This window comes from Dermacentor albipictus, chromosome 2 (assembly GCF_038994185.2).
Source record: "Dermacentor albipictus isolate Rhodes 1998 colony chromosome 2, USDA_Dalb.pri_finalv2, whole genome shotgun sequence".
NCBI lineage: Eukaryota > Metazoa > Arthropoda > Arachnida > Ixodida > Ixodidae > Dermacentor > Dermacentor albipictus.
In genome coordinates, this window is record NC_091822.1 from 90902957 (window position 1) to 90915188 (window position 12232).

The window sequence follows — 12232 nt, forward strand, 5'->3', positions numbered from 1 at the left end:
GGACGTGGTTTAGACGTGTCCATGTCACAGAATCATAAAAAGCATGCGCTGTTCGTGTTTTGTTTCATGACGTTTGTTTATGAGCTATCATTCTGGAAATTCCGAGGAATAACTAAGGCAAGGTATGCGCCACGTCGAGGGCCTGCGCGGTTGTGGTTCAGAATGCTTATTCCTATCTAAATATCTAAAAAACTCGCTCATAAGAAACCTAAGCGACGAGGCAGTCGATCAGCTGACGTCGTACCTCAACATGCTCTGGCAAGAGGGGAAGGTACCGGCGGAATGGAAACACGCCATCGTGGTCATGATACCCAAGCCGGGCAAGAAACTACAGATCGAAAATCTCAGGCCGATCTCGCTTACGTCGTGCCTGGGAAAACTGTATGAGAGAATAGTCACCAGAAGGATCGAGCAGCACCTGGAGAACGGGAGGTGGTACCCTGACAGCATGTATGGCTTCAGGGCCAACCTATCGACGCAGGACGTCCTCCTGCAACTCAAAGAGGAGGTGCTCGACACAATGCCCAAGGCGGGTGAAAACGTTGTGATGGCTCTCGACATCAAAGGCGCCTTCGACAACGTCAGCCACGCGGCCATAATGGAGGGCCTCAACAACACCAACTGCGGAAGGAAAGTACACGACTACGTCAAGGACTTCCTAACCGACAGAACGGCAACGGTAGGGCTGGGGGAGTTGAGGAGCGACACCTTCTCCACACCGTGTAAAGGCACACCCCAAGGCTCCGTGATATCGCCCGTGCTATTTAATGTGGCGATGATCGGCCTGGCAAAACGACTCGGCGAGATTCAGGGCATCCAACATGCGATGTACGCGGACGACGTCACGGTTTGGGTCACGCAAGGTTCACTGGGAGAAAAACAAGAGAAGCTACAAGAGGCTGCGCACTGTGTCGAAAAGTACACCAGAGAAAGGGGACTGATATGCTCCACAGAAAAATCCGAATTACTGAGAGTAGGTAGACACCCCACCCAAGCAACGCTGGAAGTAACGCTTGATGGTCAAAACATCCCGGAAAAGAATATGATCAAAATCCTGGGCATGTGGCTACAGGGCAGCAGAAAATGCAGCCACACCATCAGCCTGCTGAGCAAAGTGACGGAGCAGGTGGGCCGGATGATCAACAGGGTCTCCCAAAAAAGATACGGCATGAAAGAGGAAGACACACTCAAACTCGTCGGCAGCCTGGTCGTCAGCCGAGTCATCTACTCGCTACCATATCACGCGATGACCAAAGGAGAGAGGGAACAGGCGGACACGATAATCAGGAAAGCATACAAGACGGCTCTCCATCTGCCAAAAAACACTTCAAACGAAAAACTGCTCCAACTGGGCATCAACAACACTTTCAGCGAACTGGCGGAAGCCCTGCTTGAAACGCAAAAAGCCAGACTCAAAAGCACCCCTGCAGGGAGAGCGCTCCTGACTAGGCTGGGACGGGACACAAGTGGACACGTAGATAGATACGCAGACATGCCCGACTCCTTAAGAAAAACAATTAGTGTTAGGCCAGTACCTAAGAACATGGACCCCAACCTCCACGAGAGCAGAAGGCAGGTGCGAGCCGAATACGTGGAAAAGACACTCGCGCTACTAGAGAACACGGTGTACACGGATGCTGCCACGTACCCGCGAGAAGGGAAGCGCGCGGCCACGGCGGTGGTGGTGGACGGCGACGGGAATCTGATCACATGTGCGACGGCAAAGGCAGTCGACACAGCGGAGGCCGAAGAAATTGCCGTGGCGCTGGCGGCAGTAGAAGGATATAGGACAGGCAGGCCTCTAAACATCTTAACAGACTCGAAGGAAGCGTGCAGAAATTACACGAGGGGCAGGATTAGCAAAGCCGCCCTCAGAATTCTTGGCGGAGCCAACTTCGCCGAGAGAAACGTTACGCACAAGTTAATCTGGATTCCGGCCCACGCAGGCATAGAGGGTAACGAAAGGGCAGGGCAGACAGCCTAGCTCGAGAGACCACGTTCCGAGCAGAGCAGTCGCGCGCCCCGGAGTATCACCCACACGCTTGTGAGGGAGGATACACAGAAATCTTAAACTTATACAGAGGGACGAGAGCCAAATATCCCCCACCGCACAAAGCTCTAACGCAGGAGGAAGCAACGAGTTGGCGCAGATTGCAGACAAACTCCTTCCCAAATTTATACATCCTAAACAAAATGTACCCAACACAATACAGAGACACCTGCCCATGGTGCGGGGCCACACCCACACTATACCATGTCACATGGGAATGTAAACACAATAAATCATTCCACCAACACAATAACCCGAGTGCGGAGCAATGGGAGAGTCGGCTTACCAGCTGCGAGCTCACGGCCCAAAGGGCCTTAGTGCAGCACGCTAGTGAGGTAGCTAGGCTCAGTGGAGCCCTGGAATAGGGGCCCACCCTTGCTGGAAGAGGCTCCAAGTCGCCGGCGCCCAAGACGACCGAGACCTCGAGACGCTAAATCCTTGAAGGAACCAAAATAAAGTTTCTCTCTCTCTCTCTCTCTCCTATCTAAATACACGCAAAATGAGAATTCGTTTTTCTCGTCAACTACTGCACGAAATTTGGCGAGGTTTGTTGCATTTATAAGAAAAAACTTAAAATCTACTGACTGTTGGTTTTCAATCTTTGGTATAGGTCGTTAATCTTTCATTAAAGAGTGGCGGAAATAAAAAATAAAAAAAACGAAATTATAATGTTTACAACGCTGTAATTCAGCAGTTAAAAACGATACGATAATTGTATGAATTCCATCTAATTCTGCATCTAAAGCGGACAAAATTGTAAGTTACACATGCATGTAGAAAAATTTAGTGATATGGAAATGCAGCTGTTGCGGAATATTTGTACACAGCGTAACAAATTCACGTAAGATATAAAATGACACATCAAATTTGTCTCCTTTGAATGTTTTATTAGATGCCGTTTACAGAACCGCGATACTGCTTTTGATGCAGAGCTATTAATTTATAAATTGCGTGCTTCGATTTTTTTTTTCAAGCTACCGAATTTCTGAAAATACTTAGAACTGAGGTGAAACAGCGCGAAAAAGACGAGGACACAAGGAAACAAATACCACAGACAAGCGCTTGTCTGTGGTATTTGTTTCCTTGTGTCCTCGTCTTTTTCGCGCTGTTTCACCTCAGTTCTAAGTATGAACCAACTAGCCCTCATCAAGATCTTACTTCTGAAAATGTTTTTAACAAAATTCAGGTCATAAATCAAAATTCCGCTTCCAACAGTTCCTAGAATATAACTGTATCTCTCTAATGCAACAAATTTCATTAAAAGCGCTCCCGAGGTTACCTCAGAAAACGTTTTGCGTTTTACAAGTATTTGAATAGTCCGCGTCGGAGCTGGGCCCGAGCTAAAGTTTCCTCTCAACGCCATCGCGTTAGTGCTTGAGATGAGTGTGGCACGAAGGAAAGGCGACCCGGGAAGCTCATGTCAACATTGACGCCGCGTCGCATGTACACAATGATCTCTGGACGCCTTCACTAGGCGTGACTCCCCCCCCCCCCCCCCGAATGCAGTGCAGGAGCTGCCGCGCTTGTCTCCATGCTCATCCGCAACAGCACGACAGTAGAGGGAGGAGGTGGGGAGAGTGTTAGCGTAGGAATAGAGAGAGGGGAAGTAGTTTTGTACGCTACGACGCTACAATCTAGAATGGCGCCGAAGCGTGCACTTAGTGCCGAGAAACGAAGGCGCGCATGAAACATCGAGTGGAGTAAGAACAAACACACGCAGATCAGGCGAGGTAACATTTCACATCACGTCAAGACTGTCCTATGCCGTCAGTATATCACCGCCTAATAATGTCAATGAACGCGAACAGCACGCAAAACTCCGCTCACATCAATTACTGCAGTCCGTAGAATATGCATATTTTTTTATTGCTTTATGCCCCGTGTTTTAAATAAAATAGTGATGTCGTTTTAATGCGTTACTAGAGAGCGTAGGCGTAGTGTACATAGCACAGGACACCAGAGCGACAGAGACGCACACAAACACTCGAGAGTTTGCGGCTTCCTCGCTCATGTAACTTGAACCACGTGCGCTATACCTAAGCTTGATAGAAAAATAAACGAACAGACCCAACCTTGGGCGCCGGAAGAAAGGGGGGAGGGGGACAAGCATGGGTTAATTATCGCAAACGTGCAACTGCACCACATAGCTTGATCCTAATACTGAAATAACGAAGGGCTACGCGTTGAAATATCAAGTAGTTTTTTTTTTTTTTAAGTTCATCCATGAGCGCAATGAGCCTCGATAGTTAAAAGTGTTTCGTATTATAACGTAAGTTGCGCTGTTGCTTGCAATATTATGCCTTCCTTATTTGCGAACCAAGGGAAGCTCACCTTCGCCGGCTCATTATCGGCTGGTCTACCGTAGTACTACGCGTTGCCTACGGTAGTCTTGCACTGCGCTTTTCTGTGGTACTTTTTCTCACTCATATTATTTCTAGCATTGCAAATATAACATTGATACTTTTTGTATATTTTGTAACATCATTTTCCTGCATTTCACTAAGACCCAAACTTCAACTGATGTATATTTTTCTTGCATTGTGGTTTCTTTAATATTATGATCAACTTGACGTGTTGGTATCTCTATCAATTAGGTATCCAAGTACTGCGAAACTTTCTTGCCGCTTAGAGCTATGAAACAGAGTTCGCTGCTAGAAAACGCAAGCATGCGACCTAAGTTCTCGTTGAGTTGTCGTTATAGTCAGAGACACACATGGCGACAAGCAGCAAAGGAAACAGCGTACATGAATATGTGAAAGCTGCTCATTTCTAATACTGGACATCCGAAAAACCACTATGAAGTGGAAACGTCCTCTCAGAAGTTTAATTTTACTTCAGGCAGTGCAGTGAACACTAAAGAAGATCCTGAAAGTGCAGACCGACGGTTTGAAGACTTGTCTGCACATTGCAATGTGGCCGATAATGGCTATCTGTATCTGCTGCTCCCTGTGAATATCCATGCGTAAGGATTCTTTGGTGAGCTCCCCAGCCCTGTCGAGAAAAGTGTAATGCCTTGCATCTGTACAAAAATGCATAACTTACAAAGATGTATATTCATTCTAGCAGTGTAAATATAGATGATTTCTAGCTTTTAAGCGATAAGGTAAAACTTAAAGCAAAAATATCACATAAAAAGGTGAACTTTTGCCCAAAAGGCGAAGCGTCGATTGTGATAGCAAGTTAGCATACAGCCATACGAACTAAGTATAGTACTTCTACCGGCCGCATCAAGTTGTAAACATTCGCTTGCTAACTAAATCAATAAGCATGGTGTTAGCGCGCACAAAAAACTTGAACACATTGTCGGGCCCTTGGCCCTCTCTGCAGCGCACACGGGGGAAGCCTTTGAATCGCGCGCCACAACGGCACTCGTCGCATGGAGCATGCGCATCGATCGCGGTAGCGTAAGAACTCGCGGGGGGACTGCCGGGAAGGCGGCTGCCCGATAAGAAGGCAGCGGAGACGGCACTCGGGGCTTTTTGCGGGGCGCGGGCTTGGGGAGGCGCTGGTGGGGCGTAGCCCGTCTAGGTTTCTTTTACCGAGCGTGCTGCAGAGCAGGGGGAAAAGCGTCTTTGCATTGTGTCTGCATGAAAGAGAGTTGTTGTTCTTGTTGTTCGCTTTTGGGAGTATCTGCACGCCTGGTTCGGTGCTTGCTTGCTTTCTGCGCTTTATGCATTCTGTTATCGCCCGAAAGATTGTGTTGGTTGATGGTTGGTAGCGGCCGTTCTTTCGTCGCTCCCTTTCGCTTGTATATTTTGTTGCCTCACTGTTTTGCTGCTTGCCTCTTTGCTTTTGCTGCCTTTTGCTGCTTTGCTTCTTTGCTGCCTGCTTCCTTGCCTTGTCGTTTTCTGCTATTGGCCGCGAGGCTGCGGTAATTTTGAGTGTTACATTCTAGCGTAAATTAAAGCGGTTTTTGTTCCTTGCGCCTTTGGTCCTTTGTCGTACTGGTCGCGGCTCGCGGACCCCCTGAGCGAAGGCTGAGGGGCCTTCATTTGGCGCCCAACGTGGTTTTCTTCTTTCTCGTTGTTTTTCTGTTTGTTCTGGAGTACGCTTCCGCACCGCAGGGACCACGAGCACGGGAACGAGGGAACCGCTCCCATCTCGAGGCAGCTGGACCTCCCCCCTAGGCCTAATTGTTTCGCTCCGACATCGGGTCCCACAGCTCCTGCATCTGTACCCAACCCCTCTGACCGGCGTAAGCTCACTGAACGTTTATTAGACCTCCCGCTTTCCTTGCGCCCCGCTATTACGCGCCATCCTGCTTCCGCAGAACCGCTTGACCATTCCGTCGGATCGCTTTGCCCGCCCAATTTGAACACCAAAGATACACCGCCGGCATTTTAATGCACCTAGTTTCGGGTAAAGTCAAGAAGAGCGCAGTTGAAAATCATCCTCGCAAACCCATTACTACAATGCCTGATAAGAAGGACCAGGGTGCGCCCGCACAAGATATGTGCAACATTATTGCCCAGCTGACCACGCTGCTCGAGCATCAGACAAACATAACTCCAGCAGCCAGTTTCCATTTGCAGCTCGCTATACCTATATATGAAGGGCACACAGATACGAAATCGGCGGCGGACTTCCTTCAGGAAATGGAAGATTACCGCAATGCGCAAGCCATTACGGATGACGTTCTTCTTCAGCGCGTTTTGCCCGCCGCCCTGACTGGGTCCGCCGCCCGCTGGCGTCGTCGCCAGTCATTCCAAAGTTGGGCGCACTTTGAGCAGCTACTGCGAGCAGAATTCCTCCCCCCCCCCCCGACTACGTTGTCCGCATGAAAGACGAGCTTCGCGCCCGTAGTCAGGCGGAGGAGGAAAGCCTCCTAGAATACATACGGTCCTTTCAGGAGCTTTACGAGCGCGCAGATCCTTCAGCACCTGAAACGGAAAGAGTCACCCGGGCAATCCGGCAAGCTCACCCACGCGTTCCAGGCTTATCTAAGGGGCCGCACCTTCTCTTCGCTTGACGATCTCGCTGAAGCGGCGTCCGATATTCAGGCGGCGATGTTGGCAGAGCTAACTTACCAGCCTCCACCCCCACCTCAAGCTTCCCTCGAGCCGTCTTGCGCGTGGCACGGTTCTCAGATTGCAAGCCCGGGGAATATGGTACCGCCTCCAAGGGCGCTGGACCCATTCACTCACCGCACCTTTGCCACCCAGGTACCTTTCCGGCCTCCGGTCCCGGAACCTGCCACAACGTAGCGAGGCACTCGGGGCCGCAGCAGGCCTGTAGTGGCTGCCGCCCAATCAGGCGCAGCAGATACACGCAGGAGTATTCCAGTCTGCTTCCAGTGTGGAGGACGAGGCCACTACAAGTGCCAGTGCCCGAGCCCCCCTGGCTCCCGCCAGCAGGGAAACGACGAGGGCCGGCGGTGGTGAGCAGCTCCCAGTCGCCGGCCAACGACCTACCGCGCCCCGACGTCCCCTCGGCACATGCAGACTACGCGGCCGTCAAGCACCAAGCGGGAGCAGGCGTTTCCAAGACTACGAAAAGCCGGGTGTTTTGGTCATCTCACCATCCTGCTGACACGGCGTTGAGCCGCGGACAACCTCGGCAGCGGGGAGGGGGAAAGAAACGGCTCCTCACACTCGAATCACCACCGGCATCAACGGTAGTAGGTATACCGGAAAGGTGTCGCCCCCCCAGATCGAAGGCCCAGGATCTTGGACAAATGGTGAGGGCTTTGCCGTCCACGTTCAGTCGTCTTGACGCCCAGATTGAGAAAACACCATTGGTGGTGGTCAGAATGGCCGGAATAGAAGTACCTGCTATTTTAGACACCCGCTCTGCTGTTTCCGTTTTCGGCGATCGTGTCAAAAGCGCCTGCGAGACGAAACGTCTACAGTTACGAAGTGTAAACACGACCCTTCGCATGGCATCCGCTCACGTTGCGTCCGCTACGTCAGCAGCCCGGTTAACGGTTACCATGAATGATAAAAAATTCCGGCAACGCTTACTACACCTTCCAGGACTTTCTTGTCCGGTGATTTTGGGCCATAACTTCATAGCCAAAGCAGGAATCGTTCTCGATCTCTCTAAAGGCACCTACCAGTACGGCATGCATGCACCTCCACTCGAGTTCATGACTAAGCCAAGAGACCCACAGTCAAATCAGTTTACCGCCAATATCTCTGCGGTCAACGAGACTGGTAGTGGTATCCTCACTGTTCTGAAGTCTTTCACAGGATCTCCGGCGGAGAAGACCAAAATCGAGACAGTGCTTAAACCATTTCCCGAAATGTTCACGGAAGCTCCTGGCAGCGTTAAAGTGCTGACTCATAGGATAGACACCGGATGCGCCCGCCCAATTCGTTTCAACCCGCGGCCCCTGAGCATCCACAAGCGAGCACTTCTTGATAGTGCGCTAGACGAAATGATCGCTACCGGTGCAGTAAGACCGTCTAAGAGCCACAGGGCATTCCCGGTATTACTAGCACCTAAGAAAGACGGCACGGCGCGGTTGTGTGTCGACTACCGTCGGTTGAACGCTGTCTCAGTTCGAGACTCGTACCCCTTCCCATCAATCGATTCAGTAATGTATTCACTTGGGTCCGCTAAGTTCTTTACTACTTTAGACTGCAGCAGGGGCTTACTGCAAATTCCGATCGCCCCCTGTGATATTGCAAAGACTGCATTCACTTGCCATCGGGGACTGTTCGAATTCGTCTGATTGCCTTTTGGTTTGTGCAATTCACCGGAACCCTTTCAGCGTGTAATAGATATTGTGCTTCAAGACGCCAAATTCAATTATGCGATGGCTTACTTGGATGACGTGGTAGTGTTCTCGAATACACTGGAGGAGCATCTCCTGCACCTAACCACCGTTTTACAACGAATGCAGGCCGCAGGCATCACCATTAACCCCCGGAAGGTTCAACTGGGTTTGACCAGAATAAACCTCCTAGGTTTCATTGTCGAGGAAGGCACATTCCGGCCTGATGAGAAGAAACTCCGGGCCATACTGCAGCTTCCACCACCAACAGACGTCAAGAGCCTGCAGCGGTATTTGGGCATGGTGGGCTTCTACCGCCACTTTATCCCCAACTGCGCTGACCTGGCAAGACCTCTCCACCAGCTCCTACGGAAAGGTGCCAGTTGGCAGTGGACTGACGTGGAGCAGGGATCATTTCGGGCTCTGTCGTCGGCTATCGCCGATACCGCACGTCTGCTGCTTCCCGACCTCAACCTGCCATTCATCGTGCAGACCGATGCAAGTGAGTATGGCATCGGCGCAGTCTTGCTTCAGAAGCACCAAGGAAAGCTTCACCCTCTGGCTTTTGCAAGTCGCACTCTCACAGGAGCAGAGCGGAACTATACCGTAACAGAGAAAGAGTGCCTAGCAATTCTGTTTGCACTAAAGAAATTTGACATGTATGTGGATGGGGCTGACTTTACTATTCAGACTGACCACCAGGCCCTGACGTGGCTGTCAAAGCTACAAAACCCAGCCGGCCGTTTAGCCCGTTGGGCCCTCTCTCTTCAGAAGTATAATTACAGAGTAGAATACAGGAAAGGCACCTTCAAAAAGGTAGCTGACGCCCTGTCCCGAGCACCACTCTCCGGGGATGGCGAGCCGGCACACGAAGTCCTGGCTGCGGCAGTGCCTGTGGACGCCTGGGGGACACTGATCTCCCGCCAGCAGCTACTCGACGCCCAGCTAAGCGACGACCAGTGCAACTTGATTCACAAGGCACTGGACGGCGCCAACCCTGCCGGTAGCGGCAACTACGACTGCTACATGCAAGCAGACGATGGCCTGCTCTTGCGGTATATACCTGCTGCCGATACGGATTGCGGTGAGTCCCCATTCCGCGTCGTTGTGCCTAGGAAGCTGCGCAAGCCTTTTCTAGAGTACTTTCATGACACCCGGCTCGCCGGTCATAGCGACGGCAAGAAAACATTCGAAAAGTTGTGTCGCGTCGCGACATGGCCGCACATGAGAAAGGATGTCTTCTTATACGTTCGCACATGTCCTACCTGCCAGACCGTGAAACCGATGGGAGGGAAGCCACCGGGCTTCATGCAACCAGTTGAGAGTCGATACCCATGGGAAATTGTGGCATGTGATGTTATGGGCCCATACCCCAGGTCAGCTAAAGGGAATCGATACTTGTTAGTGGTTACTGACCATTTATCCAAATGGGTAGAGCTGTACCTGCTACACAAGCTGGATTCTAAGATAATCTGGGATAGGTTGTTGGAAGCATTCACCCGTTTCGGTTTCCCAGCGCATCTTATCACGGACAATGCCACGTATTTCATAGGCAGGATATTCGTGGACACTTGCAAAGCTCTTGGCATGCAGCACAAAAGGACGACACCATACCACCCTCAAGCCAACATCACGGAGGGTGTCAACAGAAACCTTAATACAATGCTGGTGGCTTTCACCGAGCGGCACAAGGACTGGGACGTTCGTATCCAGGAGATGGCTTTCGCCACAAGGACCACAGTAAACCGATCGACAGGGTTTACGCCAACGGCTATTCTTCTCGGTCGTGAGCTCCGTTTTCCTATTGAGCATGCATTCACCAACGGCTTTGAATTGCCAACTTGCAATTACTCCACGTTCACACAAAATCTTTCCAGCCGCCTGGCCCACACTCTGAAGGAGGCCAGGGAAAACTTGGACCTTGCCCGCCTGGAACATGGCAACCAATACAACAAAGGCAGGCGGCCCCTGGAGTTCGCGGTCGGCGACGAAGTGCTCCGCCGAACGCACCCACTCAGCGATGCTGCAAAAGGGTTTGCTGCTTCCCTCGCGCCTAGATGGGATTGCCCTTACGTGATCACGAAACGCATTTCTAGCTTGGTGTACCTAATGCGGGAAAAACATGGCAGCATAGTAGTAGGGCCCGTCAGCTTGCACGACCTCAAAGCGTACTACGAGCGCCCATCAGACAGCTAACCGTGCTTCCGTCATTATACGAGTCCAGCAGTTAACGCGGCTGTGTCCTACATCCGGTATCTGTTAATCGCGACGTTTTTACATATGCTGTCCTTGTAGATATCCTCACCTTACGCAGAATACCACGCTACCACTCCAACGGGTGTCGCCAGCCTTGCTGCCACGGCGGCCCATCGCAACATCACCTACGTCGTCGGTCTCTCACCCAGGCGACCGATGTGCGCTAGCGTCGGTTGGGCGAAAAGTGCATTGTCTCTGAAAGAGCGCACGCCTTGAGCGCATGCCAATTGGAGCCGTGACGTGCAGCTCCGAACGACGCCAGACAGCATTCCAGCCCATCGCGTGCCAACTGCCCCGAACATTTTGCTTCGCAACAGCCGTGATATACTCGACTAAGACGATGCATGGTGCTATTGGACATAGCGTTGGACATAGCGTTGGCCATAGCGTTGGACATAGTGTTGTTGCAAAGTGTTGTTGCAAAGCGTTGTTGCAAAGTGTTGTTGCAAAGTGTTGTTGCAAAGTGTTGTTGCAAAGTGTTGTTGCATAGTGTTGTTGCATAGTGTTGTTGCATAGTGTTGTTGCATAGTGTTGTTGCATAGTGTTGTTGCATAGTGTTGTTGCATAGCGTAGTTGTATAGTGTAGTTGTATAGTGTTGTTGTATAGTGTTATTGCATAGCATAGTTGTATAGTGTAGTTGTATAGTGTTGTTGCATAGCGTAGTTGTATAGTGTAGTTGCATAGTATTGTTGCATAGTGCTGTTGGACACCCAGGTGGGTGTCCGGTCTTGTACGGGGGGGAGTGTCGGGCCCTTGGCCCTCTCTGCAGCGCGCACGGGGGAAGCCTTTGAATCGCGCGCCACAACGGCACTCGTCGCATGGAGCATGCGCATCGATCGCGGTAGCGTAAGAACTCGCGCGGGGACTGCCGGGAAGGCGGCTGCCCGATAAGAAGGCAGCGGAAACGGCACTCGGGGCTTTTTGCGGGGCGCGGGCTTGGGGAGGCGCTGGTGGGGCGTGGCCCGTCTAGGTTTCTTTTACCGAGCGTGCTGCAGAGCAGGGGGAAAAGCATCTTTGCATTGTGTCTGCATGAAAGAATGTTGTTGTTTTTGTTGTTCGCTTTTGGGACTATCTGCGCGCCTGGTTCGGTGCTTGCTTGCTTTCTGCGCTTTATGCATTCTGTTATCGCCCGAAAGATTGTCTTGGTTGATGGTTGGTAGCGGCCGTTCTTTCGTCGCTCCCTTTCGCTTGTATATTTTGTTGCCTCACT

At 51.2% G+C, this 12232-nt stretch overlaps 2 protein-coding genes across 2 annotated transcripts in view; one reads left to right on the forward strand and one right to left on the reverse strand.

Annotated features, from left to right (window-relative positions):
• LOC135902770 (monocarboxylate transporter 12-like) overlaps positions 1-12232 on the reverse strand; it is a 70223-nt gene that overhangs the window by 29298 nt on the left and 28693 nt on the right. The window lies entirely within an intron of this gene.
• On the forward strand, positions 449-9375 carry LOC139055741 (uncharacterized). The gene is made up of 3 exons (XM_070533274.1): positions 449-580; positions 8895-9263; positions 9352-9375. The coding sequence occupies exons 1-3, from the start codon at positions 449-451 to the stop codon at positions 9373-9375; spliced, it is 525 nt and encodes a 174-aa protein (XP_070389375.1).

Bases quoted from the DNA above. Each gene is read 5' to 3' on its own strand.
- LOC139055741 (XM_070533274.1), top strand. From the start codon at position 449: ATGTATGGCTTCAGGGCCAACCTATCGACGCAGGACGTCCTCCTGCAA. The intron at 581-8,894 runs GTCAGCCACGCG...CAACGAATGCAG, and splicing joins TCAAAGGCGCCTTCGACAAC to GCCGCAGGCATCACCATTAA. The intron at 9,264-9,351 runs GCAAGTGAGTAT...GCACTCTCACAG, and splicing joins CATTCATCGTGCAGACCGAT to GAGCAGAGCGGAACTATACC.